This window comes from Thermobia domestica, chromosome 10 (assembly GCF_964235325.1).
Source record: "Thermobia domestica chromosome 10, izTheDome1.hap1.1, whole genome shotgun sequence".
NCBI classification, from domain to species: Eukaryota; Metazoa; Arthropoda; class Insecta; order Zygentoma; family Lepismatidae; genus Thermobia; species Thermobia domestica.
Genome location: NC_137463.1, coordinates 117,082,993 through 117,096,491, shown reverse-complemented (window position 1 = coordinate 117,096,491; position 13,499 = coordinate 117,082,993). Strand labels below are relative to the sequence as shown.

Genomic DNA, 13,499 nt, shown 5'->3' with positions numbered 1-13,499 from the left:
TTGCATGGATGAAGCACACGTTTATATAACCCGTGCTGTAGCCGTTATGTACACATGTGCATTTACATGGATGCAGCGCACGTACGTAACCCGTGCTTAAGCCATTATGTGCACATGTGCATTTGCATGGATGAGGCACACATTTATATAACCCGTGCTGTAGCCGTTATGTACACACGTGCATTTGCGTGGATGCAACACACGTACATAACCAATGCTTGAGCCATGAATGTGCACATGTGCATTTGCGTGGATGAAGCACATTTAAATTACCGGTGCTCAAGCCGTTGTGTGCACATGGGCATTTGCACGGCTACTGCACGTGTGTATGAGACGTCCATAATGCCGTGCAAGTGTATACTTTTACTTTCATTCTTTTACTCTCATTCTCATCAACAATATAAAGTAACCTCCATTTTTGGTAGGTGTCGTTTTTCCTCCAGGCGGTGTTATAGAGACTTTTCGACAAATAACATCTGAATGATTGTAAAAACTCCGTAACGTCTGCTGAGCTACGAGACAAAATCAACAGGTGGCAGCACTGTACTGATGTGACTACTGTCAGACAGTTCATAGGTTTACAAAATTATTTTCGTGACCGATTACAGAGAATGTTGCGTTATTTGTTACTTGGCAAACATGTCAAAGATACTACCTAAAGTTTTGCTCGTTGCAAATAATAAACTCCAAAAGTAAAATTCTCATTGACAATTAGTAGTTACTTGTAATATACTTTGAAGGTGATGTCTTCGGTGTTATCATCATCAATGACTCGCCTTTAGACTCTGATCTGGACAAAGCAAACGCCTTCGCCACTTATCTACAAGATATCTTTACACCGCTCACTCCCGAACATCCAGTTCGCAATCACCCAGTGGATCACTTCGACTTTTCTTCACCTCATCTTCAGCCAAACAGTACTCATCCGCTTAATACATCACGTCCTCTCACAAAGCCCATCACTCCAGAAGACATCAGCACAGCTATTGCACGAAAACGAAACACCGCACCTGGCACTGATAACATCTCATATCGACATATCAAGGAAAGTCCATACGCAGTATTATATATTCTTTCTCTCATCTTTACATTCATCCTCCGCACTGGTTATATACCATTACAGTGGAAAACTTCAAAGGTACTGATGTTTCTCAAACCCAACAAACCCGCCGACTGTGTCTCCTCATATCGACCTATCCAATTGACTCCAGTCTTCAGCAAAATCTTAGAAAAGATTCTAGTATACCGTCTTCATACACATCTTTCCAGATATAATTTCTTACCATCACATCAAGCAGGTTTTCGTCCAAATTTCAGTATTAATGATCAGTTATTACGCCTTCTTAATTACATCACAAATCACTATAATACTTCCTGGCCATCTTGTTTAACTCTCTTTGATCTTGAAAAAGCTTTTGACAAGGTTTGGCACCATGGCCTTGTTTATAAACTTCTTAACTTTCGTCTTCCTCTTACTTACATCAGATTCATATATAATTTCCTGTTCTGTCGCCTAGCATATGTTACCATTAATCATACCTTCTCTCATCCAATATTTCTTCATTCTGGTGTACCGCAAGGATCGTCTCTTTCTCCACTATTGTATCTTCTCTATGTAGCCGACTTTCCAACTCTGCCCGATAATATACACGTTTTTCAATACGCAGATGACACCGCCTTCTTAGCGCTGGGCAAAACCATCCATCAACTAAATACTTCTATGCAATCCGCCATAGATTCATTTGTCCAATGGTGTAAAGTGTGGCGCTTAAAGATCAACGCTCTCAAGACACAAACTATAGTTTTCCTACACCCTAAAAAGCGCACAAAAGTACAGAGAAATCCCAAGCTCCTTCATCTCACAGTCAGCGATACACGTCTTCCACTAAGCAAAACAGTAACATATTTAGGACTTGTCTTAGACACACATCTCACCTGGAAGGCTCATTTGCAGCACATCACCACAAAAGCTTACAATCGTCTTAATTTACTTAAACGTCTTACAGGCACTACTTGGGGTCTCAGTCCAAAAACTGTACTCAATACCTATAAAGTATTTCTACGTCCGGTCATCACATATGCTCATCTAGCCTGGATTGCCGCACCACTCTCATTCTACAATAAACTGAAGATATTGGAACGACATGCTCTGCGCATTGCTTACAGAATCAAACTACCCAGTCCGACATACGAACTCTATCAACGCATGACCTTTCCACATATTCTTTTCCATCTTGAGTCTCTCCGTCTTAAGTACATCACCACTCGTCTTGAGGATCGCCACCCACTCCTCATCGATACAATGACAGCACACATCGACTTTCCACTTCGTGCCCATCTTCTCCATACACCATTGGCGCTGCTTTTTACACTCTATCACTACACTCTTCCTCCGAATCACCATCATCTCCTCTTAGCCGCAGAATTGAAGGCTGACGTCATCCCACCCTTCATATGTCCATCATTCGCACAGTAACTCCTTTGTAACTAATCTGGGCTCCCGCTGTCTTTTCATCAATGCTTGGAGTAGCCCCCAAGCGAGAAGAATAACATGCATCTGTCCACTAACATAACCCTGTATTGTGTATGCTGTGTATCGCACTTCATCACATCATGCTCATCACCTCCATCATCACTTCATGATTGTGATCCAAAGATCACAATGTCCCTCCGAAAAGTGAGATAATAAATAAATAAATAAATAATAAATGCATTCCACAATCTTCCTTCATTGTTTCACCATTTCCTTTCTCTTTATCCTTCACCATCCACATATCAGTATACAAATATCACATAGACCAACTCCCACTGTTCTTCCTATCAGTTCCCATGCATCTACCTTCCCATAGAGGGCGTAACCCTCGCACGGGTGGCTAGCCGCGGCTAGCAAAAAAAAAATCTTCGGTGTTCGTCTCCGACATCACAAACAACTACAACGTACAGTGCACAATTACATCAAAGCTTATAAGCTCCGGTGCTGGGTGAAGACATGCAACACTCTGTCTGAAACATCGCATCCTACTAAATTCTGGGCTCGCTTCAATGCACTGTGTGGCAAATTCTCTACTACACCCTATCCCATTTTATTGGGTGACACACCTGTTAGTACCGATAGCGATAAGGCGAATGTTTTTGCAGATCACCTCCAAGAAATTTTCACACCGCCAATTGAAAAAGCACCTCATCCCGCAGACAGACTCAATATTTCATCACCACAACTGCAACCACATACTACTCATGTTTTACCCCCTAATATTGCTGTGTCCACCCCAATCACCACTCACGAAATATCTCAAGTTCTCCATAATAAAAGAAATACTGCACCTGGCCTAGATAACGTGACGTATCGACACATCAAGGAATGTCCTTTTTCACTGTTACTTCTTCTTGCGAATATCTATACATTCATATTGCGCACTGGCTTCTTTCCTTTAGCTTGGAAAACATCTAAGACGCTAATGTTTCCTAAACCACATAAACCTCCCCAGAATGTTGCATCCTATAGGCCTATTCAACTCACTTCCACATTCAGTAAGATCCTGGAACGTATCCTGGTTAAACGACTACACATCTTCATCTCAGATCACGGCCTACTTCCAATCACACAAGCTGGTTTTCGACCAGCTTTCTCTATCAATGATCAACTACTTCGTCTCACAACCCTCATTACTCAGCACTATAATTCAGCCAATCCTTCCTGCTTAGTATTGTTTGATTTAGAGAAAGCATTCGATAAAGTCTGGCACCATGGGCTCATATACAAACTTCTGCACTTTCAGCTTCCTATCTCCTACATTCGTCTTATTTACCATTTCATCACAAATCGTATCACCTATATCTCAGTACAGGCAGTTTGTCACATCCTATCTTTCTGTTCTCTGGAGTACCACAAGGGTCAGCCCTGTCTCCTTTACTATACCTACTGTATGTAGCTGATATGCCCCGACTGCCAGATAAGGTCCATCTTTTCCAATATGCGGATGACACGGCGCTTCTCGCACTTGGAACAACTATCCAGCAGCTTAACATTCTCTTACAAACAGCTATCGATCGCTTTTACACCTGGTGCGTTCAGTGGCGGCTTACTATTAACGCAGCCAAAACACAAGCCATCGTATTCTTACCACCTAGAAGAACTTCCAAAGTCCGCCGAAACCCACGCAATCTCTCTCTGAATGTTGATGGGGTGCCTATTCAAATCAGTAACACTGTCACATATCTGGGAATTACTTATGATCACCACCTTACTTGGTCGCAACACCTGAAAACCATTACCACTAAAGCTTATAATCGACTCAACCTCCTGAAACGATTGACTGGTACCACCTGGGGCCTTAAAGCACACACCATCCTAAATACCTACAAGGTTTTCTTACGACCTGTCCTTACATACGGGTTTACTGCTTGGATAGCTGCCCCAACTAAGTTCTACAATAAACTTTTAATTCTAGAACGCCATGCTTTCCGTACAGCGTTCCGCATTAAGCTGCCTAGTCCTACACAGGATCTATACCGTAAAATCACTTTTCCGACTTTACAATATTACCTTGAAAAGCTGCGGCTAACATTCATCACCAAACGCTTCGAAACACGACATCCTTTACTACAGGATACAATGCGATATTTAGCACTTCACCCAACACCTCACCGTTATTATCATCCTCCACTTTCGCTTCTCTTCACGCTATATCACTACACTCTACCACCGTTAGATCCCGCCTTACTTATCATCACAGATTACGTCATTCATGAACATCTTCCTCTCATTCATCCATCATTTCCAGCACAGTGATTATCATTATTTACTAACATGGGCCTCATTCGTCTTCATCATTGCCTAGAGCAGCCCCTAGGCTGAAGATAACCTCATTTGTCTAATTAACATCACCCATGTGTTGTCCTGTGAATGCACCTCACCACATCTCTCACGCTCATAGCTATACTTGTACAGATCATGAATGCTATACCTAAGCACTGCTATCATTGTGTTATAATTTATTTGTTTAAAATATACCGTATTCTTTTCTCCTTTGTGTTTATACCTGCACCTAATGTTAAGGATTAATATTCCTTAAGTCTCCACCTTCAAAATTATTTATTTATGTAAATGTTGCTGCTAATAAAGATTAAAATCACTTAGCCCATCCAACATACTCATTCCATTGTTAACAGCCAATCTCGTTCCTCAAAGAGGGCGTAACCCTCTGAAAGGCAGCTAGTCCTTCAGGCTAACCTGTAATAAAAAAATAAAAATTCGGTGTTCGACATACCCACTCAGAATTCCGAATCGTTCATCGATTTACAGGTCTAAGTTCGATTTCTAACGCTCTACGAGCATTTACTAGTATTTTTGATCATTTAGGGAGGATTGTTCTGATACAGACAATCGACATCCCCTTGCAGTCCGTATTGCTGACTCAAGTGGGAGCCCGTGGCCATCATCATCATTTTCGTCTCCTCATCTCTTTTGTGGAGGGCCAGTTCTCGCACTGACCGACATCTCCGCGAGGACGTATTGCTGCCTCAAGTGAGAGCCACAGTGGGCTTCCTCGATCATCCTCTTCGCCAAAGTCTTTTGCGCCCATTTGGATGGCGTCAGGTGGCCATCCGGGACTACCACCGCAACCTCCTGGGCCGTCTCTGAACCCCACGTCAGTGGGTCAGGGGACTGACCGAAGGCATCCATCTGCTTCCCAAGGCAAAAATTCTGGTAGATCCCGATCACGCACACCGGACAAACATCACACTTCTTCAACTCAGCCACCGTCTAAGCGTCATCATACTGTTAGTGAATCCGAGCAGTCTGTTTCATCCATGAATCTCGACGACGCTAATGAATTTCCGACAATACTGGATTCTTCCAAACCTCGTCTTCATTCATTCCTGCTTACCAACTTTGATCCCAAATTTGAGAATACCAAGCTGGCTTTTCAACAACTCATAAAATATCTACCACGCGCCTTCGTCGCTCAAATTGTTCATACACGCAATGGGATAATCTTCAAGTCATACGATTCATCATTCTTAACCACTGTACGAAACAAATGCAGTTTCGAAATTTTTGGCAAACATGCTGAAATGAAGCGACTTGAATCAAAGGCGTTTAAACAGGCACCACCTCCACGAAGACCCCGGCTCTTTCAGTTGTCATTAGGGGGTGGATCCTTCCCTGACAGACGATGAGATTCAGGAAGAACTCACTCAAGAGGGGCACTCTGTATTAAAAACGACCATGGAGCCACATACATGGTACGAGTCCTTACTAATTCCGAAACCACCATCGATGACTTGCTAACTTATGGCGCTTTCATTTATAAAAGAAAGCATCGCGTCGAGCCATCAAAATCACCTCCACCTTTACCATTGCGATGCGAGCGCTGTCAAGCGTACAATTCCCACCCGACTTCAAAATGTACGCAACCTAGCAAATGTGGATACTGTAGCGGTGCCCACGATACTAAGGCATGCTCCAACTTATCTAAACCACCTAAATGCTCCACATGTCCAGAGCAGCATCCGACGTATAGTTATCGATGCAAAGCGAAACCTACAGCTGAGCCTCTCAGCCCGGAACTCACGGTTCCTTTGCGACCTATTTTACCGCCAACTCAGCAAGCTCTACCACCACCAGCTATCGACGAACCTATTACTCTCCAACAATTACTATCTTTTTTCACTATCGCAATGCAAAACATTCATCCTTTTCTTCGACAACACATTCTCGGGGTGGTCAATCACTCCGCTCGCCTGATCTTTAAATGTTCCTTTCAAGCTACCTACTCTGGTCCACACGTGTATTTTCATGTCACTCCATTCGAAGAACATGCCTCCGCAGAAACTTCCAACCCTTCTACTGCACCGTAATCATGGGTATTTCGCTCTTATTTGTTAATATTCGATCCCTCGCTACTCATTATACTCTTTTCGAACAGCTTCTCTTAGAAGAATCTATTCAAGCCTTCCTCATTAACGAAACTCACCTCACACCAGCTATGTCTTTTAAAATACCTAGATATACATTACTATGTTGTGATTCTACGGTAGCTACACGACGAGCAAATGGGGGAGTGACTGTTGGCTTTCATCCTTCCATTAGTCATCGCCAATACCACCCTGCCTTATATAACATACCGGAGCACCTCATTATCACCCTCTATTTTCACTCCCTTTATGCCACTATAGCCACCATATATGTGCGCCCTGGACACCCAATCCCCCTCTCCTTTTTTCAGTATATCTCTAATAACTTTAAATATTATATCATTATGGCAGATATTAATATTCATAGCCGTTCAGATAACCAGAAACAACGTTTCCTTAACTTCATCACCAGTCATACCACAGGCCATATCTTTGACATACCAAAACCTACCCGACCTATCACTGAAACCACACCAGACGTAGTGATTTCATCTGTCAACCTTTCCCAACGATGTACTCTCGAGGTACTAGATTCCATTGGTAGCGATCATCTACCCATCAAACTTCACATTGATCAACCACAGCCTCATAGTCCTCGAACCTTACCAGAATCTCGGCGTGTCCCACGTTTTGACCAAGCAAAATGGAAACATTATCGCTCAACAATCACTGCCGATTTAGCCAATCTTGAGCCGCCTACCACAGAAGATGCTCTGTATAATTGCATTTCTGACATCACCTACTCTATCCGTCATGCGTCCGAACTTCATATACCAACCACTGAAATCTCCCGGTTCCAACCACGCCTACCACCAAGTTATCTATCTCTTATACACCGCTCCCGCGCATTTTTCCGAGAGTTTCAGCGCACTGGGAACTTGGAAGCACTACAGCATCATCGCAAACTCCAGCGCACAGTCCAAAACTATGTTAAGGCATATAAACTCCGGACCTGGGTCAAGACTTGCAACACCTTGGCAGAAACTTCGCACCCAACTAAGTACTGGAAACGCTTTAATCTGCTGACGGGCAAGCTTACCAGGACGCCTTATCCATTGCTTATTAATGACTGTCCGCTACAAACAGATGAAGATAAAGCCAACGCTTTTGCCGACCACCTGCAAACTACATTCACTCCTTTTTCACCAGACTTTCCCCGGAGGCATCCCACGGACATCTTGAACCTATCAGCACCTTACTTACAACCGAGTGAAACTCATAGTCTTCCCGACAATAATCCTCTCACCGCTCCTATCTCTACTGACGATATTTCGTCTGTCGTGAATCGCAAGCGTAATACAGCTCCTGGTTTGGATCGGATAACTTATCGCCACATCAAAGAAACACCATACTGTCTTCTTCTTCTTCTTTCTTATGTCTATACATTTATACTTCGTACCGGCTACTTCCCCTCAGACTGGAAAACATCCTCTACTTTAATGTTTCTGAAACCTAACAAACCTCCAGATTCTGTTGCATCTTACCGTCCAATACAGCTAACCTCCGTATTTAGCAAGATTCTCGAGCGCATCATCGTCGCCAGACTTCATCTCCATCTCTCTACCCATAATTTGCTTCCTGTGCATCAGGCCGGATTTAGACCTAATTTTAGCATCAACGATCAACTGCTCAGACTTTTAAATCTCATTACCAATCATTATAATACTGCTCGACCGTCTTGTCTCATCCTTTTCGATCTCGAAAAAGCTTTTGATAAAGTTTGGCATTTAGCTCTTCTGTTCAAACTACACCGCTTCCGACTTCCGCTTTCTTATCTCCGATTCATATTTCACTTTCTTTCTAACCGCCTCTCTTATGTAACCATCAATAGCTCCTTCTCTCATCCGATTTTTATTCACTCTGGTGTACCCCAAGGCTCTGCTCTCTCACCCCTACTATATCTCTGTTTGTAGCTGACATGCCGGCACTTCCTCTCAATGTGCACACTTTCCAATATGCTGATGACATTGCTTTTCTCTGAACAGCCCGAACCATTCAACAGATTAATTCCTCTCTCAGCATAGCAATTGACTCCTTCTTTCGATGGTGCAATAAGTGCCGACTTCACATAAACTCCACTAAGACGCAGGCAATTGTCTTTATTCCACCTCGCAAGCGCTCTCGAGTACAGAAAAATCCGAATCTCCTTAACATCAGTGTCGACGGTACACGAATTCAACCCACTAAACAGGTCACTTACCTCGGTCTCACTATCGACCATCATCTAACTTGGCGCCCACATCTTAAAGAAATCACTCGCAAGGCCTATAATCGTTTAAACCTTCTTAAACGTCTTATAGGTACCACGTGGGGATTACAGCCTTCTACAGTACTCAATACCTACAAGGTATTTTTGCGCCCCGTCTTAACATATGGACATCCCGCCTGGGTTAGTGCATTACCTTACTTCTACAACAAATTAAAAGTGCTCGAACGACATGCTTTTCGTCTAGCATACCGAATCAAGCTTCCGAGTCCAACGCAGGAGTTGTATGACCGCATAACGTTTCCTACCCTACTTCATCACATCGAAAAATTAAGGCTCAGGTTCATAACTACCCGCCTTCAGCAACGGCACCCTCTACTTGTGGACACGATGGATATCGATCGCAACTACGATCTGGGTTATAATTTCATCACCTGTCCTTTATCTCTGCTCTTCTCCCTTTATCTCAAAACTCTTCCACCTGATCACCCCGACCATTTTGTCGCATCTGCCTATTCTTCCGATCATCTTCCCCATCATGTTTCACTCACATTTACTGCACTGTAAATCCATTATACTAACAGGGCTTCACATGTCTTCATCACTGTCCAGAGTAGCCCCTGGACAAGAAGATAACCAGCATTCGTCTTTTTAACAAATTGTTTGTGTTTGTCCTGTGAAGTGCACCTCATCATCATCTTTTCCTGCCCTTATGATTATGATCACAAGATCATAATGTCTGATGGATACTATAATAAAATGAAATAAAGTTGAAATATAATAAAGTGTTACTTAAATAAATGATGTTCCAGTTCTCCTATATTCCATAGACCAGCTCCAATCTCCTTACTACCCCAATACTTTCAGCACTCACCCCGGATAGAGGGCGTAACCCTCGCAAGGGAGCTAGCCTTTGGCTAGCAATTAAAAAAAAGCGTTGCTTGAGCCAAATCTACATTCAATATCAATACAAAAAAAAATAAAGCAAAAAAATTCGGTGTTATAGATGGTGTTACTGCGTAAAGCATCAAATATCCAAACTTTTTTTTTTCGTTGCCTCTCAAATATGCTTTTACTTCACCTCTACACTACGAGGAAATCACCTGTGTCCTACATGTAAGTCATCTGGGTACTGCGTGTAAATCATCTCTGTCCTACATGTAAATCACCTGGATACTGCATATACATCACCTGCGTGCAACATGTAAATCATCTGGGTACTGCGTGTAAATCACCTATGTGCTACATGTAAATCACCTCTGTCCTACATGTAAATCATCTGGGTACTGCGTGTAAATCACCTGTGTGGTACGTGTAAATCATCTCTGTAGTACATGTAAATCATCTGGGTACTGCGTGTAAATCACCTATGTGCTACGCGTAAATCACCTGTGTGTTACGTGTAAATCATCTCTGTCCTACATGTAAATCACCTGGTTACTGCGTGTAAATCACCTGTGTGCTACATGTAAATCACCTGTCCTATATGTAAATCACCTGTGTGCTACATGTAAATCACCGCTGTCCTACATGTAAATCACCTGTGAACTACATGTAAATCGAATACGTGCTACCTGTAAATCACCTGCGCGGTAGGTGTAAATCACTTGTGCAGGACGTGTACGTGTGCATTGCACATGTCCTGTACACGTGAAGATGTTGAATAGAACCTGTGATGTATATGTGCATCACATGTACAGGTGTACATTTATACAGATGATGCACATGTTGCATCCGTGCAATTGTACATGCACTATACGGGTACTATACGTGCATTGTGCTGTCTGGGTAGTAGAAACAATATTGCACATTGTAAATGTAGCTGAAGAATCAGTGTTAAGTAGGAAAAAAATCATGTTTATCAAGCTGACAATATGTTCTAAAATCTCGGATAAGTAAAAATAGTACCAATGTCCCCCTCTCCCCTATATATTTTTAACTTTATGATCATTTTTGCTTCAACGAAATCAAAAGTGAGTTTAGAGAAACGAACAAAACTAAAGGTCTAGAAAAAATCTTACTTCACTTCTACTCACGCTTCTACAGATAATCTGTTTGCTATCGATAATGTATTATTTGTGCCTCTAAACGGAAGCTCAGTAAACCAAAGGACATTAAAAGCTGGAGTTGGTCCCCGTTAGAAGGTAAGAGATAACAGTAATCAAAGCGGGAATATAGAGATAAATGTTATGTACTTTCCCAGTTCGGCAACATCTGTACTGATTTAAATAAGCAAAAGGAAAATAAACATATATCTGAACTGATTCGAGCTAATAGTACTTATTTTAGGACAAATTGTTCGCAGCACAAATGTCGCTAGATTTGTAAGTAAGTCATCAAATCGTCATCCCAAAATCATCAAAAAAGTCGCTAATCGGAAAAATTATTTTTTGTCGCTATCCTGGAAAGCGAATCCCCTAGATTTAGCGACTTTCCCCCAAATTGGCAACACTGGCAAGAACGGTAAAATATAGCGAAACAGAGCTTTTCGCCCCTGAAAAATCATTCGTAAAATCAATATACCGTATACGAGCTCAGCCGAACTCACCCGATATGAATGAAACTTGGCATAGTAGTAGACCTTGAATTGGTATGCAAACTTATGAAGTGTTACGGTTAGTTTCTAACTTAAACTGAAAATCAAACGAAGGGCGATTTCCTTCTTTTTACTTTCAATTAGTTTGTGTAATATAAACACATCATCCAACGACTATGCTTAGTCTGAATGAATTCAGCGTCTTAAAAGTGGATTCCATTTCCGCCTTTATCCCTCTACACAAGGCGGAAGTCACAAATATATCAATTCTGTTTATAGATAATTTTCGATGTTTATAGTTTGAAAATCTACCATATGAATGCGTCATGCGTTTGACAAACTGTATAATATACTCCAAACCCTTTCTTTCCAGTTCTCAGTCTTTTCACCATCATCGACTTCCCGAATTCAGAGTGCCCTACAAACACTGGATCCAGTGGAGTATGTTATCACAACGTTCAATGCAGAAGTTTAGGAGGGGTAGCCAGTGGGACATGTGCCCAAGGTTTCGGAGTTTGCTGTTACTGTGAGTATGAACTTGTAACCAATTTTTGTTCTGTTTCGACTGGTATGACCAAAGTATTTTAAAAGTAGCTCAGCTAGACGGAAAAATATTACATTTTTGATCATAAAGTTCAAGAATTAATGGCATTTAGAAATAAAAAAAAAAACATTGTCAAGGTCCCTTTCTTTCTTTTCTTCTACTTGCTTTAATGTATTTTTTTGTTATTTTCATGAAAGAGATCATTTGATCCATTTCGATGATGGAAGAGCAGAATATATGTTGTTGAACTAGCTATCACAGCAATTATTTTTTAAATTCCCACACTTAATTGGAATGGGTTAGATTGTTAACTTTTTTTTTAATTGGTGATCAGAAACTAAATTAATAACCAAAGGTGAATCGGCATTGCTTATATATCAGGTAGTCTAAAAACTATTGAGTCTTGTACGCACGAAATGTCATTAGTATGCCTTCAGCCCTAATGACCTTTGACAGCTAACAAAATTGAAGATTAATATATATAAAAAATGTTAGAATTCTTAGAACCAGACGTAAGAGTTGCGCCGTAAAGGTGAGTGAATTTTCAACAAAACTGCGCATCCTTTTACAAATTTGCGTAGGCCCGTGAAGAAAATTGTACTGTCATCAAAGCAAAATTATATGATGTTCTGGCAAAAGTCAAGCAGTCTCATAACACATGACATCACCAAATGACCTAAACAACAATCACAAAAGACTTGAACCATTCGGAGATAACTAGCTCAATGAAAAAAAGGCACGATGTTTGGTTGCTACATAATAACTGAAAACCATTTATGCAATCAAATTTCTATCTACGAATCTTTAATGAAACGTAACGAACTATAGCCATTTCTGAAGCGGTTGATCACTATTGAGGGTAAGAAGCGGATAATTTATAACAACAGTGTGTTGAAAAGTACGTGCTCCAGCGAAGAGAAGCTCCACAGTTCGGTGTAAAGCCCACACTGACGTTCACGAAAGTTATGTTGTGTGTCTGGAGGAACTGAAAGGGCATCGTGCATCAGGAGCTCCTGCTACTGCGGAGAACGATAGACTAGGACCTGTACTGTAGACAAGAAACGGCCGGAAATGGTCAACAGAAATGGTGTTTATACCGTACTGACAACACCAGACCTCTATAAATCTTAACGGCCCGTCAAGAATTGAGAAAACTTGATTGAGAAATTTTAATGCATCCACTTTAAAGCCCGGACCTGGCACTCTAAGACTATTATTGGTTTCGGTCTTTGCAGAACTCCCTGAATAGTATTGTTACTTTCAAAAGAGGCCTGTGAAAACTACGTGTCACA

General features: G+C 41.6%; 1 protein-coding gene across 1 annotated transcript in view; it reads left to right on the top strand.

Moving 5' to 3' along the window:
- Nucleotides 1-13,499, top strand: part of LOC145662673 (uncharacterized) — a 123,877-nt gene that overhangs the window by 83,914 nt on the left and 26,464 nt on the right. The window contains exon 2 of the mRNA XM_081728487.1: nucleotides 12,037-12,189. Within this exon, the coding sequence (XP_081584613.1) occupies nucleotides 12,037-12,189 (153 nt within the window). The remainder of the gene's footprint in view (nucleotides 1-12,036; nucleotides 12,190-13,499) is intronic.